The 23,480-nt window shown below is 32.8% G+C and overlaps 1 protein-coding gene and 1 pseudogene across 3 annotated transcripts in view; one reads left to right on the top strand and one right to left on the bottom strand.

Annotated features, from left to right (window-relative positions):
* Positions 1–14,526, top strand: part of ZC2HC1A (zinc finger C2HC-type containing 1A) — a 53,351-nt gene extending 38,825 nt beyond the window's left edge. Inside the window, exons 8-10 of one of the 2 annotated variants that reach the window (XM_050802188.1) lie at positions 4,777–4,893; positions 8,014–8,121; positions 12,151–14,526. In XM_050802188.1, coding sequence (XP_050658145.1) covers positions 4,777–4,893; positions 8,014–8,121; positions 12,151–12,316 — 391 coding nt within the window. In that variant the 3' untranslated portion in view covers positions 12,317–14,526. The remainder of the gene's footprint in view (positions 1–4,776; positions 4,894–8,013; positions 8,122–12,150) is intronic. The other variant, XM_050802189.1, reaches the window with a different exon arrangement.
* Positions 14,527–17,761: 3,235 nt separating this feature from the next.
* LOC126961640 (renal cancer differentiation gene 1 protein-like) lies at positions 17,762–18,701 on the bottom strand (annotated as a pseudogene). Its single transcript, XR_007728375.1, has one exon. The product of XR_007728375.1 is annotated as a renal cancer differentiation gene 1 protein-like (transcript).
* Positions 18,702–23,480: the final 4,779 nt, after the last annotated feature.

Here is a 23,480-nt window from a genome sequence, read left to right as displayed (position 1 = left end):
TGATATTTTTCAGTATTTCTATAGTACTGGCAATTTTGTCAGTTGGCAATATTAAATTGTACTGACACAGTATTCCTAGATAGGGCGTGTAAAGCTGGCTGGTATAATGAAGAGTGGCGCTGACCTTGGAGTTAGAAGACTAGGTTTCTACATCATACTCTGCCACTAAATAGCTTTGGGCATGTATCTCTTTGTCATGCTGTGACATGTTGTCTGACTGTGACAACATCTGTGACTCTGCTTAGACCTTGACAATTGATCCAAGAAAATCTGACCAACATACCTGGTTACTAATGGAAAATACGCTTTTGCCAGCAAGCAGAGATTTTGAGTACAATAATTTTGTCAGTTATGCATTGCTAATAATGCCATGAAGAGTACATATTTTTTGGCTGTCCCACATCATATTTAACTGTCAATCATCTGTTCAAATTCTGATTGTCCATTCTGTATAAGATTCTTACAGATTAAAGGAAGATTTCCAACTACTGGAAAGAGAGTGGTGGAGCTGATTTCTACCAATATATTACTATATTAACTGGAACATTATAATGTTACTATATTAAATTAGAACCGTTCATAGCTGTCTATTTAGTGACAGAGTTCCTTTTTTTTTTTTTTTTTTTTTTTTTTTTAGAATTAGTGAAGTAATGATTTGTTTCTCTTGCTAGATTGTAAGCTCCATGATGGCAAAGACTATGTCTGCCTTGCTTCCATTTGTAACTAAAATCTAGCAGAATGCCTAGGCTAACAAAAAAATTTTGGTTAATAAGTGAAAAAAGATAAATTAATTCCCTCATCTGTTAATCTATAGGCACGTCATAGAATTATCATCTGGTACAAGTGAAAGAATTACTTGAAGTTTGTATGACAACTGTTATTTTGATTTATACAGATGATTCAGATTGGATAAAGGTTGAATTAAGACATTTGGTCAGGTGTAATGCTCAATAAATTGAGCATTCACTGAGATTAGTAAATGCTGTTATTTCAGTGGATTGCAATTGTTTAAAGTCTGGTGTATGTAATCTTTATTGTGGTCCACTTTAATCAGGCATACCAGTGATCTGTAATAGAATCATGCCACAAAGAAATTTGTTTTTGCACTCGGAAAAATTCTCATATGTTTGGTTGTTTGCTTCTAGACAGTTTGTGGATTAGGCCAGGTGCAGTGGCTCACACCTGTAATCCCAACACTTTGGGAGAGTGAGGTGGGAGAGTTGCTTGAGCCCAGGAGTTTGAGACTTGCCTGGGCAACATAGCAAGACCTCATATCCATTAAAAAAACAAAAACAAAAAACCTTTTTTTAATATAAAAAAGCAATCAAATCAATTTCTAGGTCAATTTTAACAGATTTGTTTAAAAAACAACAAAACACACCCAAGTGGAAAGTTTTTCCCTTCTTCTGAAAGATGATTATCTTTTTTTTTTTTTTTTTTGAGATGGAGTTTTGCTGTTGTTGCCCAGGATGTAGTGCAATGAGTGATCTTGACTCACTGTAACCCCCGCCTCCTGGGTTCAAGTGAGTCTCCTGCCTCAGCCTCCCCATTAGCGGGGACAGGTGTGTGCCACCATGTCTGGCTAATTTTGTATTTTTAATACAGCTGGGTTTTCACCATGTTATACTGGTCTCAAACTCCCAACCTCAAGTGATCCACCCAACTCGGTTTTCCAAAGTGCTGGGATTATAGATGTGAGCCACTGCACCCGGCCAAAAGATGATTATCTTTAATTCCAGGAAGTTTTAGAAGTATAATGAATCACAGATCTTTTAAATAAATATTTCCCCATTTGAATTGTTTCCTAGAGTTTACACAGTTGTACCTTATTACCAGTTTAAATGGATAGCTCAGCTAATAATTTTCAGTAGCCGAAACTATCAAATATCAAAGATTAGTTACTATGAAAAACACGTTTACTTTGGAGATCAACTGTAATACACATAAAATTAGAGCAACCAAAGGCATGTATGGAGCATTTTTTAATTTAAAAAATTGTATTTTGTTTCTCATACCTTATTAAAAACATTAAGAAGTAAATGTCTTTAGTTTTTGAATACATTTTTATATGAATAGGAAACATGCTGTTTTCATAATCCAGTCTTTTGATGTGTGTGAATTGAATTTGTGTGGAATGTTATGTAAATTTTTTTGAGCTTGTTTTTTATTGTTGATCTAGAAATGCTTGTGATAACCTAGAATTCCAGAGCTTGACTTCTTATGTGAATAACAATGATTGAAGATTTTGGATAGGGAGCTAACTTTGCCATGGAATTGAGGTACTAATTATTTGTGTAGGATTGATGAATTTAGGATCAAAAGTAGAGGTATGACACATTTCAAAACTGCCTTAGAGCAGGGGGGTGTTCAATCTTTTGGCTTCCCTGAGCCACACTGAAAGAAGAATTGTCTTGGACCACATATAAAATACACGAGCACTAATAGCTGATGAACTAAAAAAACAAACAAACAAAACAAACCAAAAATCTCATAATGTTTTAAGAAAGTTTATGAATTTGTATAGGCCCCCATTCAAAGCCATCTTGGGTGGCATGTGGCCTGCGAGCTGCAGGTTGGACAAGATTGCCTTATAGCATCATAACTACAGTAGTGTACAAAGATACAAAATACCATCTGGTAAATTCTTTTCCCAATATTATTTCAGAAATCATCTTTTTGTTATATCTCAATCTACAGTACTTACTACACTCCTACAAGGTACCTAGTAAGCCACACTAACATTACTTATTTCCTAAGTGAATTCACTCTCTTGGTATCAACAGTAAACGACGTTTCCTATGTTAAAGTTTATTTCAAATCAGGGATAGGTTGATGTCATCACCATACTCATTCAGCTGTGAGTATTTTGAAGGCCTGCAAAAGTATTATATATATATAAAATCTTGATTGTTATTGAGATTTATAGGTTTTGTTTTTGATAGCCTAATGGCAACTTAGAATACGTTATTAAGTCATTTTAGCCTAAAAATAGCATTCATTAACTTTCAGCCTAAGTATCATTTGAGTTGTGAATGTACATGTGTGTATATATATGCACACATATAAATCAAATTGAATGTTACAGGTATGGTTCAAATCATTATTGGAACCCGTCCTTCAATTAGGTTTCCAAAATCTGAAAATATTGGCAATCTTTTTATATATGTAATATTTCCATTAGATAATTAGCTTTCAATTAGATAATTACCTTTCGATTTTTATTATATTTTACACATCTTTCTTGAACTGAACTTTATTGTATCACATGTAGAATTTGACCATTTCTTATCATATAAGAGGAATACAATAAAAGATTTTCTAAATTTTACTTTCAGTAATTTTTTTCTGAGAAAGAAAAATTTTGCTCATTATTTCCAGAATCACAGATGCCTTTTCTTAGATAACCACTGTTTGGAACAAAAATGTTTTGATAATTAAGGATTTAGAATAAAATCTGAATGTTTAATTAAAATTCCAATAGATGGCTTTCTTAGTACTTTAACAAATTAAAAACAAATTTTAACTTAAAATATTTTAGAAATTTTACTTAATACATCTATTTAATGAAGGCTGCTTTTAAGAACTTTAAGTCCTCACATAAACACCACCACCTGCAAAGTATTAATATAAACTTTTTCAACAAAATGCCTGCTATGTATAAGCTACTGAAAGAAGACAAAAATTAATAAAATGTATCCCTCCTCTTAGATATCTGTAATCTAGGAAAATGAACACATTCTTTTCAGACACTAAACTCCATAAGAAAAAGCATCAGATCTATCTTATTTACCACCACATCCTCAGAATGTAGCACAGTGCCTGACACATAATAGATGCTCAGGGGTTTATAGTCAGTGAATAAGTGAAGAAATGAGTGAGCAAATATCTCTTAAAAAGAATGGACTTTTAAAGTTAACAAGCAGTGATGTGTTATTCAGTAGGCAAATACGTTTCTTTCCTAATTTCGTAATTCAATTTTCCCTGCTTCCTACTATGACTAGATGTTGGTTGGTGATAGTTTATATGATTCAGTTATTTGGTTGGTTGATTTAAAACAGTGAAATATCCTACAAACCTGCAGTTTGTCCTGCTATCCTCTAGATGGAGATCCTTTATAATTTTGGTCAAAATGTGTGTGTGTGTATATATATATATATTTAGATGGAATGGCCCCTTACCATTATTACATGTGGTTTTTAGAATTGTCATCCAAGGTTTTTTTTTCCATGCCGAGTCCTGTTTTACTTTGGATACATTTCAGAAATAAAGTCACTTTTTTTGTTAGAAGTTAGTGGAGTTAGAAAGTCAGATGGGGTAAATGTTATTTATTCAGTTCCTTATTTTTGGAATTTTAAAAAGCACAGAAATAAATAATATGAAGAATAGAGAAAGTTTCTCTGAATTCAGGGAGGAAGAAAAATTATTTGTGAATAACAGCATTCAGTTCACTTCTAGCTTCATGATTTTTTTTTTGAAATAGTTGTCCTTCCTAAGTTTCTTCATTGATTCCATTGCCCTGCTGTGTATAATTTAACATTTGTTTGGATGTGTAGGGTAGCCTGTGTAGTCAGAATTTTCAGACCTAATAATGGACATTGTATGAACTCTCTCTGAGGATTCTTCTGGACATTAGTTCTTACCTTGACAGTCAGATAAAATTAAGGACTCGGGGAGTAGATTTCTGTTAAACCAGAATAATGTCTTAAAAAAAAAAAAACTTTATATAAAGAAACAGTAGCAATCGCCTTATGGGTACACCTTTATATATTTTAATAGTAATATGGACAAGTTAGGCCCTCCACTTCGAACGGGAAGACTTGTGCAAAGGTTGTATGACAGTGATACAAAATCAGACAGTGCCATCAAAAGACATGAGTTATTACCTATTTACAAGTAAGTATTTGTAACTCAGTTTGGTTAATATTTTTCAGATATTTCCTTAAAAGCTTTATGTAATGGAATAATGTAAGTTTTACTGTCCTATACTTAAAAAAAAATCTGTTTAATAATTTCTAAGCCAAAATGTGTTGAATAATCTAGGATTTAAAACATTTTGATTTTTAGTAAGCATTTCTGTTGTACTAAATAAAACTGTTTTTAGATTATACATTTATTCCATTAAATATTAATTTTTGGAGATTTTAAATTGCAGTCTCATTTAATTGTTTTTTATGAAGTCTTTTTAGTAGTAATTAGGATTTTTTTTATAATAGTAGTTTTAAAAAGTAGAGTTTGGGAAAAATAATGTCTCATGCAGTTTATAATATTGTTAGATTATCTTTTAGATAAGCATATTGTGAACTATTATAAAAAGCCTGGAAAAAGAAAAGATTTTAGGAAACTTTCAATCCAAGGGTCCTTAGTCTTTTTGTTAGATGGTTGTAAATTCCACCTACAACCGGGAGAGTATGACACTGCCAAAGAGTCAAACTTGGGAAAGAGTATGACACAGCCAGTTTTGACTTGGCTGGCTGAAAAGAGTGTGTGGCAATGGCAGTTACTTTGAAACTCTAGAGCATGAGCTTTCAAGGTTTACTAATTTGGGTCTCAATTGTAGCCCGCATTTTAAATATGATTTTAGGACCTAAAAATTAATTTACCTATTAATGGTGGAAAATATTAGCCAGAGTAACTTAGTTAACTTTTCAGCCAACACCTACTACAGCAGTCTGCTCAGTATATATGTATGAAAAGTAATAACAAATTTAACTAGGTAAATAAAAATAAGAGAAGTCTTTAAGATACTAGCAGCAGCCATTTGCTATTTTTAAGTAGTTAGTGATAAATCTTAGCAGGTAGAGTTTGTGCCGTGAGCCATTTTTCATTTTGCTGATTCTACTGTCAGAACCCTCTGATGCAGATCTCACAGTAACAGTGACTAGCAGTAAGATGGATTAAGTACAATTCCAAAATTAAACCTTCTTAATTATTAATATGAGTTGTAACAGGTAGATTCTAGATACAGAGTTAAGAGTAATGCTTTGCAGATTCTGAACAGAAAAAAAAATTTGTGGACTGTGTAAGAATGGGGCAAGATGTTTCAAGTGATCAAGGCCGTTCTATATGTTACTAAAAATAAATGACAGGTATTTAATATTGGTAGCTATTAATGATGATAATCTCTTATATTTTCCTCTAAATATAAATATTTTGAACAACCTCAAGTTACCGATATGGTGACATGTGTATATATTCATGGGTGTGTTTGTATTGTTCGTATATTTCATTCACTTAAGATGATTCTATAGCCGCCCTCCCCCCAAAAAGAGTGTTCTTCCTATTTAAATGCCATTCTTTGACAATGATTCCCTAGAGATTGAATTTCTAGAAAGAGACTCTAGTAGTTCTACAACATCCCAAAAGAGGCTATACACAAGAGTAGAGTAAACCTCATGAATGAACTTGGAGTGTGCATTTGAAGAGGTGCAGGGCATTCCATTCATGCACCAAAGTGATTCTTTGCTTGTTGAAGTTTAGAAGTAATTTAAAGAAGTAACCATGCAAAGCAACCACTTTGAATGACAGCATTGTGTATTGAATATAAGTTCTGTAATACAGCCCACTGAAGTTCAAGTACTGCTGTAGCCACATAGTAGCCTCACAATTTATATAATCTCTTTGAACATGCTTCCACTTTAAAATGGGAATAATATCTTCTGAGATTTGGGGGACATTATGTAAGGCATGTGTAGTACCTGGCTTCATATTTGTCTTGTAATGGCTGTTTGAAAAATAGTGGATGTTATTACCTGCATGTACTTTGGAAGCAGCTATTTACAATTTTAGGGTACTCTCTCCTACTTTGCCATGCAAGTAGAGTAAGAAGAATTTCCACTAAAGTTTAAGAACCTCTAATCTGGAGGTATTTTTTTAAAGTATTCTACTGTTCATATAACACAACACTGCTCACTTGTGAAATTTAAAGATTTGGTTAAAGCTTTATAGAGAGGGAGGGAACTATGCTTTAATGAACATCTAAATCCTAGCTTTGGAACATACTAGCAGTGTCACCTTGGGTAAGTTACTTAGGGGTTCTTTGCCTCATTTGTCTTATCTGTAAATGGAGTTATTAATGCTATCTATTTCATAGGATTATTAGGATAAATAAATTTCTATGGACAAAATAGAATTGTACTTGACATGGAGTAAACACTATTATTATAAATGTTAACTTGCAGTGGCAATAACAGTAGTAATAGTATTAGCATCAACTATCTAAATGTTTATATGAATTGTACTTTTTATCTCATAACCTTTCTATAAGTGATCATTTTATAAACAGTGAGATTCAGACTTACTGTCACGACACTGTAAGTAGCATTGGCATTTGAATCTAAATTCATTTGCATTCCCAAGCCTCTACTTTTAGTGTTATATCATCATCATTTAGCTTTCTAAACCTTCTTTGATTCTTAAAGTTTCAAAATGGAGACTCATGGATGATCCAACCAGAAGTCCCTCTGATTTCGGATAGCCCAGGCTGTGCAGTTGGTAAATTAAATCTTTAAAGGGAATATTATATTAACTCATTTATTTTAGTTGCTGCTTTTTAGAACTTTCATAAATTGAGTATTATTCTTTAATGTGACTAGCAAAAAATTCTTTTTTTAACTACATCATGTATGCTTAGAATAATAATGAAACTTGTATGTTTATTTAACAGTTATCCATAACCATTTATCAGAACATATGTTTTGAGAGAAATATAAATTTAAACTGTTTTTAAAAATGTGTCTTTCAGAATAATTACCTTATAAATTTCATGTAAAGCATATATACATATTTTAGTTGATTTTATTTACTATCAGAATAGTGTTAGTAAGTGCAAAATTCTTTGGTTTATCTTTAATATTAACTGCTATTTGCTTTCAGATTTAAAATAATTATTGGGACTTTAATCTTTTGAACTTCTCTGAAGCTTCTAAGTATTCTTTCTAATCATGTGAGTAGGTAATTTGAGAAATGCATGCTCACTGTTCAATACTTTTCCATTATTTTTTCTTTTTTTCATAGAGCTAATGTCAAACCTCGAAATTCTACACCACCTAGTTTGGCAAGAAATCCTGCCCCAGGTGTGCTTACAAACAAAAGAAAAACGTATAATGAGAGCTACATAGCCAGGTATGTTTAGCTCTGCTATTCTAATAACTAAAATAAAAATGAGTATATGATAGTTTTCCAAGGACAATATACAAAAGTAAGTAACAAGCTATTTGTAGAAAAGCTGATTTTTTTTCTTTTAATATGGCTTTTAAGATGTACAGCTCTGATGGATTTGGGCAAAGTAAACTGAAAACCTTCCGTAAAGGATTAACCATTCTACATGCCACTAAGAACATATGTGATTTATGGGAGGAGGTCAGAATATACACATTAATAGCTTGGAAGAAGTTCCAAACTTCATGGATGACTTTGAGGGGCTTAAGACTTCAGTGGAGGAGGTAACTGCAGATGTGCTGGCAAAATAGCAAAAGAACTAGAATCAGAAGGGAAGCCTGCAGATACCATTGAACTGCTGCAATCTCATGATAAAACTGGAATGGATGAGGAGTTGTGATGGCTCACGCCTGTAATCCCAGCACTTTGAGAGGCTGAGGCAGGTGGATCGTCTGAGGTGAGACTAGCCTGGCCAACATGGTGAAACCCTGTTTCTACTAAAAGTACAAAAATTAGTCGGGCGTGGTACATGCCTGTAATCCCAGCTACTTGGGAGGCCAAAGCGGGAGAATTGCTTGAACCTGGGAGGCGGAGGTTGGAATGAGCTGAGATGGGGCCATTGCACTACAGCCTCGGTGACAGAGCGTGATTCCATCTAAAAAAAAAAAAAAAAAAAAAAAAAAAACGGTTTCTTGATATGGAATCTACTCCTGGCGAAGATGCTGTGAACATCGTTGAAATAACAAAGGATTTAGAATATTTCATAAACTTAGTTGATAAGGCAACAGCAAGGTTTGAGACAGTTGACTCCAATTTCAAAAGAAATTCTACTGTGGGTAAAATGTTATCAAATAGCAGCATCACATGCTACAGAGAAATGATTCATGAAAGGAAGTCAATCGATGTGACACACTTCATTGTTTTATTTTAAGAAATTACCACAGTCACCCCAACCTTCAGCAGGCACCATCCTTGATCAGTCAGCAGGAATCAACATTGAGGCAAGACCCTCTACTTGCAAAAAGTTTACAACTCCCTGAAAACTCAGATGATTGTTAGAATCTTTTAGCAGTAAAGTATTTTTAAATTGTGTACATGTATAAATTGTTGTTTTAGACATAATACTGTTGCACACTTTAAAGACTACAGTATAATACAAAATTGTATATGTACTGAGAAATCAAACAAATTCATGTAATTTGCTTTATTGCAATATTTGCATTTTAGCAATGGTCTGGAACCAAACCTGCAGTGTCTCCAAGGTATGCCTCTACATACCTTCTTTATAACATAAAAACTTTAATATCATGCAGCTGTCTTGTACAGCTATCTGTTCTCCTCAAAATTAATGCATAAATTTAGAGAAATTTTCAAATGAAATTCATGCATCTTGACAAGTTGTTTTCAAAATGTATACGAAGCACAAAAGCCTAATATTAGCCAGGACAAGTTAAACAGAAAAATGTGTGAATGATGTATGAAGCCACAGTAATTAAGATGTGATACTGATTCAAGAATAGACAAACAGAACTCTATCAGAGTGGGGTGGTAAGCAAGAGACCCCAACCTCATAAGTAACTGGAAATTTGCCACATTTCAGAACTAGCAGTACAGATTTGGGAAGTGGGAGTGCTGGGGCTATTGGACATCCATCCATATGTAGAGAAAAACTTTCTTCCTCATATCAAGTATAAAAAATATCAGTTACATGTGAACTAAATTAGGCCTAAATGCAGAAAGGAAGGCTATCCAGATTTTAGACTAAAACAGAGGAAAGTCTCATTTTCATCTGAGTTAGGAAAGGATTTCTTGAATAATTTAGTGAATGCAAATTGTATGGCAAAAGATTGATATATTTAATCCTATTTAAAGGAAAACTAGTGCTGTAGAAAGCTCCATGGATAGAATGAAATAGCATGATAGCTTGAGAGAGAATACCTACTATATACATAAACCAACAAATTATTGTCTAGGAATTGTGGGGAGTTTCTACCAATAAAGTTTTAAAAAACCCATACAGTAGAAAATGGCTTTGGGTTTTGGTGGAAGTAGGGGATAGGGAATAGTCAGTTCACAGTTCACAGTAGGAGAAATCTGAATGGCAAAAATAACACAAACATATGAAAAGATATTCAGCCTTATAAGCAATCAGGAAATGTACATTATATCAGTGGTAGGCTGCCATCCATTTCACTCTCATCAGGTTAGCAAAACCAAAAAACTCTTCACAGTACGAATTGTGTTAGAAAATGTAAGACACCAAGAAACCTCATATACTACCATTGAGACTATAGATTTGCCAGCCATTATGTAAAGAAATTAGGCAATATCTAGTTAGGTTGAAGTTTTGATATTTATTAATGTTGGTATGTGTGTTGAGTTCCTTGAGTGTGTATACACTAACACTGAATTTATGACCTTTTATTTTTTTAAATAGTTCTTACATATATTGTTGGCAATAAAGCTGACTTATTTCCCCTTGGTACTCTTTCTTGATTGGGGTTATGTCTTCTAATTCATTAGCGGGTCTTCTTTGTGGTTTAAATAAATTATGCTTATGCTATAAATTTGCTCTCAGTATCTAAGAGTATATTTCTTGATGCAGGACATTTAGTTTTATTTTTGTCTCTTTTAGATCCCTAGTGCCTTTTATTAGAAAATTCAGTGTTCATTTGTTTCTTTGTTTTTGTCACTCCTAAATTGCTTGTATGAAAGATGCACTCAAACTAGGGAGCACCTAGAATTCTTCAATAACTACCTCTGTGGATATAAAAAGAAATTTATTTTTTCCGGTAGTGTCATGCTTATAATTGTCCTAGCAATGAAGAGTTCCTTTTCTGGGGACTTTAAATTAAGTATCATGTTCTCAGAAGAACACATGCCAGGAGGGAATGTAAACATATTTCTATAGGAATCAAATAGCTGTTCTTCTAATTAATTATTTCATCAGTAGAATCTGGATTTCTTTAATGACTGACATTTGTGATAAAACCTTTATAATCTCAAGCTTTTTGCTATAAAATGTTGTTACGGTGTATAGTTCATCTAGCATCTATTTTACCTTTATTACTGTTTTGTTAGTAGATAATAGAGACCTCCCTGTGAGGGCAATGCACATAAGAGTTTGTTATTTATTGCATTACAATAATTTAATATCATTAAGTAATAAAATTAAAATAAATACTAGAGGTATCACCTCACAGTCCTTGTGACCAAGGAGAGAGACTTGAAACCTAAGGATCTCTTATCTTTCTTCAGGGTTGTGTTCTAGTTTTCTCTTTAGAGATGGGTTTGCAGAAAGGACATCATAAATGTTCATTCTGCTCCCAGTGTAGTAAATTCCTAGCAGAAAGAACAGATGGAAAGTGATGTGATTTGGATTTGTGTCCCTGCTCAAATCTCATGTCATATTGTAACCCTCAACGTTGGAGGAGGGGCCTGGTGGTAGGTGATTGGATCATGGGGTTGGACTTCCCCGTTGCTGTTCTTGTGGTAGTGAGTTCTCACCATATCTGATTGTTTAAAACTGTGTAGTACCTGCCCCTTCTCTTTTCTTCTTCTGCTCTCACCATATAAGACATGCTTGCTTCCCCTTTACCTTCTGCTGTTGCGACTTTAATTTTCCTGAGACCTCCCCAACTAAGCTTTCTGTACAGCCTGCAGAACTGTGAGTCAGTTAAACCTCTTTTCTTTATAAATTAACCAGTCTCAGGTAGTTCTTTATAGCAATGTGAGAACACACTAATACAGAAAGCATGGCTGCATTTAGTTATGATAAATTCTCATAACACAGATAAATATAATGTTAAAGAAAAAAATGTTAGAATTATAGTATTTACTAACAAGGATTTTTTTTTTAAATTTGGACTAGAGGAATATTAAAAATGAGATTAAGCAGGATAATTGTTATATTTATGCCCTGTTTATCCAGGGTTATGGGTTGAAAACTACTGATATGATCTTTATCTTTTCATTTTTTCTTTACTTTTTTAGGCCAGATGGAGACTGTGCATCTTCCGTTAATGGTGGAAATATTAAAGGCATTGAAGGAAATTCACCTGGAAACTTACCAAAATTCTGCCATGAATGTGGGACTAAATACCCTGTAGAATGGGCGAAGTTTTGCTGTGAATGTGGCATTCGAAGAATGATTCTATGAATAGAATCTCAAAAAAAAAAAAAAGCCAAGTTCAGAGTTTATGATGATTGCTGCTTGGACAGCTAGAGCACATCCTTTAGTTACTTTGTGCTAAAAATACTCAAAATACCATTTCCAGTAATTTTGGAGCATCATCTTTTGGCTATATAATGTGTGTGTGTTTATATGTGTATATATACTGTATATAATAAATATCTGATACCCCAGACTGTGTCATTCAAGGAAATAGTTATCTGTCAGAAAATAATTTCAAATGGAACAATTAATTTAGGTGTTACTTTTCTGTTGTTAAAGCACATTAAGTACATTTCCACAAACTCTCATACTCTAGTGCTTAGCCCTTCAGGCTTTAGGATAATTATAACTTTCAGCAAAAAATTTGAGTAAACATTTGTATTATTGGTGCCTATCTTCAGATAGTATCATAGTAGGATAGATGCTGGGAATTTTGTAATTGAAGAGAACGGTTTTAGTTACCATTAGGTGTGTAAGGTCACTCCTATAGAGCATGTCAACAAATTATTTTATAAATCTTAAAAACTAAGAGAAAAAAAATCCTCTATTATGTAATTTAAACATCCTACTTGTTTTGTAAAAATGTAATTATGCAATTTCCTTTTCAAAAACACAGGACTAAAAATACAAATCTATCTTATTCTATTTATAACAGATTTTTTTTACTTCTGTATGTATGCGTTGAACATATTTTTTTACTTCCAATTGTTTCTAGATTTCACTTTTTTCTTCCTTTTCCATAACCCATGAAGATAGTTTTAATTTGCTAGTTCATTTTTTGCTGTATTTGAAAATGAATTATTTAATATAGAAGGCACTGAATTCCCTGCAAAATCTCACATGTTTAAAAACATGTAATTGTATCTGAATTTAGAATAAATTATGCTAATGCATCTTAAAACAAATAACCTCACCTAATCATAATAGTTATGGTAACCTAATCATTAGTGCAGAGCATGCAGATAAAAAATATATGAAATTTTTTTTTCTTGAAAGTAAATGTTGTTATGAGTAGGTTAAGAGAATATCTAATTTTCCTACTCATATTTTCATCTTTAGCGTTTAATGTTGAAACACCATTCACGTCACAATAAGGACCCACTGAAAATGTATTGTTTTAATGCATAACTGACATCTAATTAAACATACACACAAATTTAATTATTTTTTCTCTTTAACCTGGTCACGACACAGCTCTTAACCATTGTCACTTTCAGTATAGCATAGTAGTTAGTAGTAAATTTCCTTGATGGCAGTAATTCTGTAGTAATTTCTATTCAATCAAACCTAAGAGAGCTTTGATCTTACTGTAAAGGTACAAGCAATTTTTTTATATAATTCCTAGCTTTTTGTTTATGATTCTGATCAACTATAAGACACAATGTAAAGATTTCTGGCTTATAATTTCTCTAAAACTTATTAGCTTTGTTTAGTTTGGGCAGGAGTTATAAACTTAATAGGAATTGTCATTTTACTTACAGTTTCTTTCCTGATTAGTTATTTTTTTTCCCCTCAGTTATCTTTATTCAGTCATATTGGTCAAAACAAACAAATAGTCCATCAACTAAAATAAGCTGTAATGAATTTAGAAGACGAATGCACATATTAGATTTCCATTTAAATCACTTGTGTTACAAATCGTACGAAGAACTTACAACTTTTTTTTAAAGTATTTTTTTAAAACCACAATTTTTTGTCTGTTCAAAGAAAGGTTAGATACTTGGCACACATTTGTTTCTCACTGAATTTTACAGTAGTAAATAAATGTTATAATGTACCATATGGAGATGAGTTAGTAAGAAATCATCTAGTTCCAGAGCCCAGAGATTATAAACAGTAGGTGAAATAGATTTATGACTTACGAAATATGTTGTGACAATATATTTAAATGCATTTTTACATTACTTGCATATTCTCACATTGATTTGTGCAATAGTTCAGTTAAAAAAAAAAAACTTCCTGTGCATCATGTATTTTATTTTTATTTATTTTTACAAGTATTTGACACTATGGTAGAATAAAAGATGATTGTAAGATTAAAAGTGTAAAAATTGCTTGTGTATTCTGAAATGTGTTAGGTTGAAAAAGTAAGATGATCGTGGTGACTTATTTCTTGTCCACTATATGTTTGGTTTTTTTTGTTTTCTCACCAATAATGTCTTCATATTTAAACCTATTCAATAAAGACATGAAGCGTAAAAATGCTAGTTCGTATTCACTGATGTCTTTTAGTCATACATAGAAAGATAGGAACCCAACGAAATATAAATATTTGAAATCAAAAATACAGATTTTTACAAATAAAAAGTAGCTCTTCATTGGCTGTATTCTTATGCCATCAGCTTTTTAAAATGTGTTACCATTTTATTGAAGTGTTTTCTGACATCAGAGTATTAGAAATGTTTTTGTTACAAGTATTTTAAGGCATTATTTTCATAGACAATATATTTAACAGTCACAAACGTTTGTGATGTCAAGGTTAATAGGAAACATCGATGTTTCTAGGTAAGAACTATACAGTTTAATGGCAAAAGTTATCTGTGATGAATATTTAGTATTTTAGACCATCATATTGAAAATTAAAAAGGAATTTAGTGAAAATTTCAGATTAGACATGTTTAATTTTTTCTTAGGTTAAAGGTGAACACTTAACCATGAGTAGAAACTCTGGAGATGAAAAAATATTAGAACAGACAGATAACAAAGAATCATCACAATGCTTGGGTATTTATTTTAATTGAATGTGTATGTATTTTACATGGTAAGTATTTTTTAGTATTGAGATAGGTTGATTTTTTTCAAATGACTGTTTTATTAAATAGAACTGTGGAGAAATTAAAGCCACAATAATTTTTATTTTCATTTAGAAAAATTTCAGTTAAATGTTACTCAATGCTCCTTATTTTAAACAGTTTTACTTAGCCTGTATGTGAATTGCTTTTTAGCCACTAGAGGGTGCATTTGGATAATTATTTCATAATATTACTGGCCTATTATTTTTAAAGGCTTCTCAGCAATATACATACGATTTTTTGACAACACGAAATTACAGAGATTTATAAGGGTAGTTTTATTTGTTTTGTTGTGATTTTAATAATGTGTTTATATCTTAGAAATTTTGCCCAGCTCTACTGGGGCACGAGGATTGCAGTAATTGTTAGAGATATTTAATAATTACAATTCACGATATTTTGTTAGCAAAATTATGCGTCTCAAGCATATCACTTATGGACATTACATGGGTTAGTAAATACTCCTTGAAATATTACTTTAATATTTCATCTTAGTTCTACCACAGTTTAGTAGGTTATAGTCTCATTTAAGATAAGGATCTTTTTTTCCCCAATCCTCTGGTCTAATTTAACATTATCTAACACATGAGGGTATGATCTATTTAAGTAGGAAGCTAATAAGTGGTTAGACCAACTACTGTAAGGTGCACAAAGCTAACGCTTTGTACTTACCATTGAATAACGCTTTTATGTGCTCTTTCTGGTTATGCAATGATGCGGATCGAGAGAATAAGATGTGATTAAGTGTCTGCCCTCAAGTTGATACAATTCATTTGGAGAAACCGATACCTAAACAGACAATTACAACGTGGGACAAAAATAAGTGATTTATTTTAACGGAACTTTTGTTTATCATGAAGGTACCAACAAAGCGCGGCAGAAATATCAAAGAGGGAGCTTCTTAGAACCATAAATTATACAGCTGACCATGTCCCATTTTTCTTTTCTTCCTTGTGCCAATGCTTGGGAGGAAACCAGAGTATGAACAAGAACTATTTTACCTTCTAGTGGAGAAAGGACAGTTTGCAGTGGAAAGAACGTGTACGTGGTCCGTTTGATCTGTAAAATGTGAACTGCTTCTGTAGTCCTGAGGACTGAGGAAAAGAGATGTTGAGTAAAAGTTACTGATAATTCCAGCTGTTCAGTCTTACCTCACTTTTTCCTCTCTTTCTTTCTCTGCCCAAATACCTCTACTTCTGTGCCTACTTTAAATTTGCAACAGTGAGGCTGGGGATAGGAGACAGCCAGTAGTGCTGAGTACTGTCAAGTACAGCTAACAGTGAAATGCTGGTTTTTACTCATCAAATAAGCAATCTTAAATTATCATAAAACTGAAAACCTGAGGCGTTAAGATGAATGCCCTTATGTGATGGTGGAAACATAAATTGATGATAATTTTTGAAAAGGTCAACTAAATTTACGTTAAAAGCCTTTAAAACATTTGTGCTTCATAACCTAGTAATTTTATTTCTAAGACACACTTAGGGAAATAATCTGAATATAGGAAAATATTTATGCAAAATATGATAAATAGTACTGTATAGTGGTAAAGTTGAAGAAATTGGCCATTATAGCAATTTTAAATAACTTTAATGGCATAACAAGTTTGTTTTATTGCTAATTTTTAAAAAGCAAATAGGTTACTGTTTTTCAAAGTTAATCATGTTCATCTGCCAATATTTAATCTGAAACTGCCACCTTTTACATTGTTTTCTAATGTTCACAAATGTCTTGTGATCTAGTTAAGCTAGTTTGTTTTTATAATAACTATTGCTGAAAATGGTGTATCAATTATAGGTATAATTTTAATGAAATTATTGTTCCTAATGTCATTCAAGAGGACATTCTATTTTTTTAATTTTTAAACTTTTATTTTTTGCTTTCAGTAAGCATTTTGCACATTTTAAAAATTGCAATTTTCAGGATGTGTAAGAAAAATATTTTTCTAATATTGAAATAAGCATGTCTCTGGTATAGAAATCACACCCTATGTGTGATCTTTAACTAAAAAAACTAATCAAGAACTATGATCTAATATGATAAACAAAACTATTCTTTGCCCATCCATCTGTCCCCTTTCATAGCCCCATTGTGGGACTTTAGAATATGGTTCTGTACATATCTCCATATCTACAAAGAATTAAGATGCCATATATGTTCAGAAGTTATATATGGTAGAGAATTAATTAGCTTATCCTTGACACATAATACAAAACACCAAAAGCAATATAAGTACAGGACAAGAAAAATAGAGCATTGTCATTAAGGTCAAATAATAGAAAAACAATCACATCATTTACGTTTGATGCATTGGAAACAAAGTAACTTTATAAGTATTATGTGAACAGTTTGCAAAGCTCAAAAGGTAACAGCACAGAGCCATAAATTTGATAAGGTACTTTAAAGATAGCAATCAAACATATAAAAATACCAACTCCAAAAAAACTGTAAAAGTAGTAACCATAAAAATAGGGAGGAATGTATGCATTCTTTCTCGATAGTCTTTCATTTTCCAAAGGAAAGCCTTCTATAAAAATATAGAATTCCAAATATATATATATATATGAAAGCTGTCAACAAAGTTCAAATCTCTATAAAGAGAATGTTTTTCCTCAAGTTAGTAAAGTTTAGATTCATACATTTTCTAGAGAAGCAATTACAATCTTCATGCTATATATAGGAAGAAAAATAGCTTTTAATTATGTTTGTCCACTCCTTTATTCAATAAACATTTAGTGACTATTGTGCGACACTGTTTTAGGTGCTAGAGATATAGAAATAAATCAGAAACAATCATTAGCTCTGGAGAACTAAACCTAATGGAACTGGATCTTTCACTGGCAACCTTAAAATTACCTCCCTTTGTACTTAAGTTGAAGCTCAACTTCAAACTCTGACATTCTTGGCATCTTGTTGAAAACAAATAAAAATCTACCTAGTTTGCCACTGGTAGCACTTTGGCACTATTAACTATCTACTGATGAAATTAACTTTCATAAAGGATTATAAAAAAGTTTAGAGGGCAGAAAATACTAATGGGTAAACAAGTACTGGTCAGCAATAAAAATAGCATCAGCCTTCTGCTTTCACAAAAGCCAAGAAAACCAAGAAAAAATTATTATTGAGTATATACAGAACTGCTGGAAAGAGATCATTCTATACATGTAGTACATATGCAAATATCATATATGAGGAAGTATGAGTTATGACACAATCATTAATAACTAAGCATGCCAAATCAGTCATCAGGTTTCAAAGAATCATAGCCTTCTTTTAAGAGGTCCCACCAGGTTTTAAGGAAACATGCATTTTCTGTACATTTGAAGACAAGTTCTTCCACTTGAGCTGATACTGTAGATGTGACCTCAAGAAATTGGTTAATGAAAATACTGCATCTCTGATCTGCATCTCCACTTTCTCCAGCAGGTCTACCATTCGGCCGTTGCTTGTGCTCAGACCTGGCCAGCCCAAACTCACTGGACATGTGGGGAAGATGCTGAAAGGCGTCTGAAGATGAGGGAGAAAAGGGAGGTTCTGGGGGCTGGTGAAGAAACCCATAACTCCTCAAGGTCGGCCATGGGGAAGAGCTAGGAGAGCTCAGAATCCGACCAGCAAGAGAACATTTTAAAACAGGTTTTTTTTTTCTTTCTCTTTTTATCACCTATGATTTTAAGAGTCCAGGTAATACAAGTAAAGTTTTACTATATAGAGCATAGAATAAAAACAGTTGATCTAAATATTTAAGAGGTATTTTGCCATGCTATTGTTGAGCTGGGGTGAATATATATTTACATTTCTGTATATCTACATATGTATGAAATATTTAGATTTGTTTTCATATATTTGCCTATTTAAAGCTTAATTTTAACAAAAGTTTTATTATTTTTCTTCTAATTATTGTCAAGGGGAACATTTTAAGAACTAGAAAGTTTTAAAAATATATATATTTTACTTATCTTCTCAAATGTATAATTCTTAGAGGGAAAACTCATATAAACTCTTCAAGAAACATCAGGAACTTTAAATTTTATTTTAAACATTAATTCCTTAACTGTGATTCACTTTGGAAACATACTATTCAATTAACTATTAATTTGAAAATTCAAAAATAGGTTTTTCCATACGTCTTACTATCAGTGAAATCAAAATGCATTTGAATAAGCAACTGGTATGCTAGAGCAGCTTTATATCCTCTCTGAGGCAGTCTATTCTCATGCCCTTCCCTTTTAGTAAACACTGTCATGTTTCTCCCTCTCATATCAGGAGAAAGACTGTCAGAAAGCTATTTTCGAGGAGGAGGAGGTCTTACCACTTATTGGCTCAGGTACCACAATTTAAGTAGAAAACATTGGACAATATAAAACACTGCCCAACTCATGTCTACTAGTGAAAAATTATTTTGATTTGTGATTATTTCAAATCTAAATTATGTTTTTATCTGTAATGGGCATTTGTCATCATTATGGCTAGCACCTTTTGAAAATCCTATGTTTGGCAAATTTTCCATGGTGAAAATCTCACTGCATCAAAATTGTATCTAGAATTTATAGTTTTCTATACTTTCTTACAGTGAGGGAGTATTCATGTGACTTGGGAACTACTGAACAGGCTTGGATTCTGAAACAAGTAATATGAAATGGTCACTGCAGCCTCCATTTCCTAGTGAAGATGGTGGAGTTTAATGGAGAGACACTGAGCTTCTAAGGTAATTGTGGCAGAGCATCAAGAAGTGACACCCTTATTGCAACATGTGGCCTGTTCCCCATGGTAGCGTTATAACTGACTGCCCTCCCCTCCAAGTTTGGAGGCTGTTCAGCCAGAAAGAGTGCCAAGTTTGTGATTATAACTTGGGCATTGTTTCTGCCTGAACAGCCTCCAAACTTGACTATCTGGCTCTCCCAGAGATTCTGTGCATTTCCCAATAGCTTTTAGTTATTATTATTTTTTTTTTTTGCTTAAACTGACTAGACTGGGATCTGCTGTTTGCACTCAAAAACTCTTCAACAACCAAATTTGGTATAACTTGTACTTTCCTTTTACAGTGGCTGTAGTAATGGGGGATATGTCAAAACCATATTTTACTGGAAAGAATATTCAATATACTGAAACAAGACAGCTTCCTTAACCCAATCATAGTGTTAGATAACCACAAACTGAATTTAAGAAGTGTGCTTTGAGTATAATTATATGCATCTTGCAGGATGAATTTGAGGATTATCAGTAACATGTATAAAATCTTTGCCACAATCTGTGACATTTAATAGGCCTCAGTAAATGTAATGAATTATTTATTACATAATGTTAGATATATGTGCATGTTAGATGTTGATCAAATATTTATTTTATTTAATTCCCACTTGGCACTATTTTAGGTGCAGTGAACAATGCAGTCAAAAATCTCTGTTTTTTGAATTCACATTCTAATACATGAAGATTGAAAATAAATATGTCAAGCAAGTGAATATGCTTCATATTAAATTCTGACAATACCATGGAGAAAAAGAATGGGACGGGGGGTTAGAAGGGAAATATGAGAGAGGGTGGAAGAGGGTTACAATTTTAGATAGGGTATTCAGGGATGATTTCATTGAAAAAGTGATATTTGAGCACAGACCTGAAAGAGGGGTGAGCCATTATTGTGTATCTTTTTTTGTTTACTATACTTGTTTCTTGAATTATTTTCCTTTAACATTTAGTGCTTTCTGTTAGGGTATTCAATATGATTGATATGTGCAAATGTACAAGAGAGGAAAGAGTATTTCATGAAAAGGGTTAAATAAGAGCACAGGCTCTGTGGTGGGAGCCCAGTGCCTCTGGAATGGTGTGTGCATGCAAAAGAGGAGAAAATTAGTCATGTAACTAGCCAGCCGGATTATGTATGCTTTAGAGGCCATTCGTATGACTTTGGCTTACTCAGAGTAAGATGGGAATAGGAGAGTGACCTGATCTGGCTTAAACATATAACCTGAATATACTTTTTAGCCCCTAAATTAGTGAGATATAAAAGCAAGAAAAAATAATTGTCTCCCATTCCTCCCTAAAGTGGTATTGATCAAATTAAGTATTCTTAGCACTCAGTTTTAAGAAAAGTATTACATGGTATATTGTAGAGTTGAAGCAAACTGAGACTTTCCTCCCTCACCTGAGTGTAAAACAAAATGATCAATTTCCGTAATAGTGCCCTCCTGTCCTCTAATCTCTCATCCTTAGTCCCACTCATTAGAAATAAAGCCCTATTTGTTATTGACTTAACTACTTTGTCTTGCTTAGGATGCAAAGATTAGTCATCAATTCTGGTTTCTTATTATAGTATCTAATGTTCATAAATTTACTTTTCATTGTCACTTCCTCATTCATCAATGTAAAATAATCTCAATAGAAATTTCATATACAAGGGACAAAGATCCTTTTAGTTACCTTGAGAAAAAGAGTTTGACAGAAGGTGCATATGGATAAGAACTGGTCCTGAGAAAGGTCCTGAGACCATTAGGTCCTGAGAAAGCTCCAAGGACTGGTATATCTGTGGACCTCTATGCCTCTCTTAGTTCATCTGTCCATTCTCTGTTGCCCTCTTCACTGTGGTGTATCTTTTTTGCTTTCCTTTTCTTTCAGCTTGCCAGTGCCCAACTTAATTAAACCTTGCAACTTCTTCTCCTTTTCATTGTGATTTGGAGCAAATTCATGTGAATGTGGTTGTAATTCCTGGCATAGAGCATGTAAATCACCACATCTTTTCAAGCTGCATGACATATGTAATAGGTTATTAGCCAGCGTGTTAATGAGTTGCACTTAGGGGAGTTGCCTTATTCTCTCTTCCCTTTAGTTGGGACAGCGGAATGAGTTCACATGATCAAAGAACATGGCCACTTAGAATGCATGTGCAGAATATTTATAAAATTAAAAGAAAAATAATAGTGCAGAATCCTTTTCAGGTCATGTCGACATTCCAAGGAATGATTAACATATTTCAATAAAAAGTATTTGTTTACATTTTAAGAGTCAAACTAGAAAATTTGAAATTTGCTTGAAGTGGAAATGTAGAAATGTATCATAACTCTTTATGACTATTAATTTAGTGCTGAACTTCTTAATAGCAGTAGAGTGACAAACCCCTGAGAAATATGTATCCAAACCTTCTGATGAGGGGGCAATGGGTAATTTTAAAAGGCAAATTCAATATATCTATTATTTTATAATACAAACATCAGAAAGTAAGTTGACACAATCTTGGCTGGGGGGCTATGCAGAAGATAAATTAAGAATTTTAAAAGTGAGATTTCATAAAGTTCTGTTTTCACAGAGGCAAGATTTCTATTTTGCAGATGTCATTACTGTCTTTGTAGAAAATATCACTCCATAAACAACTAGAACTAATAAGTGAGTTTAATAATCCTGTATCCATAGGATATAAGAACAATATACAAAAGTGAGTCACTATTATATATCAGCTATGAATTCTGAATTTGAATATTACAATACAATTTGTAAAAGCAGACATGTGCATACAAACCCAAATAAATAGTCATGCGTATATCTAACAAAATAGGTGTAGAATATGTATGCTGAAAACTATAAAACACCAAGGAAAGAATTCAAAGAAAAACTAAATAGAGAAATATACCATGTTCCTTAATCCCAAGGAATAACAGAGTACAAATGCCATTTCTCCCCCAATTTAATCTATAGTCTCCATGCAATCTCTGCTGATATTCCTACAAGCTTTTTTTTTTTTTTTACTGATTTAATAGACTGATTCTAAAATGTATATAGAAAGGCAAAGCAACTAGAATAGCCAAAACAACTTTGAAAAATAAAAACTGGAGGACTCAAATGACCTAATTTCTAGAAATGTTATAAAGCCATAGTAATCAAAACTATGGTATTGGAGAAAGGATACATAGATCATCAGAACAGAGCAGAGCATCCATAAATATGCACACATAAATATAGTCTACCAAAATTTACAATAGTGCGAAGACAATTCATTTGAGAAAGTAGTCTTTTCAACAAATGGTGATGATACAATTGGATGTCCATATGCATAAAATGAAACTTGATACACATTTTAAGTCTCGTACAAAAATAAGTCATGAACCTAAATGTAAAACATAAAACTACAACTTCTAGAGCAATGCTTTCAAGTGGGAGTAACTTTTGTCTCCCAGAGAAAATGTATAGAGACATTTTTGACTGTCAGTACTTGGGGGAGGAGTTCACTGGCATCTAGTGGGTGCAGACCAGGGATGCCACGGAATATCCCACAATGCACAGCACAGTCACTGTCACACACACACAAATGCCACTTTCTAGTCTGGATAAATATACCATGGTTATGTAAGTATCCCTTTTTAGAGGAG

The sequence above is a fragment of the Macaca thibetana genome, chromosome 8, assembly GCF_024542745.1.
Source record: "Macaca thibetana thibetana isolate TM-01 chromosome 8, ASM2454274v1, whole genome shotgun sequence".
In the NCBI taxonomy this organism is placed as follows: Eukaryota; Metazoa; Chordata; class Mammalia; order Primates; family Cercopithecidae; genus Macaca; species Macaca thibetana.
The sequence above is the reverse complement of the archived record's forward strand: the minus strand, read 5'-3'. Positions and strand labels throughout refer to the sequence as shown.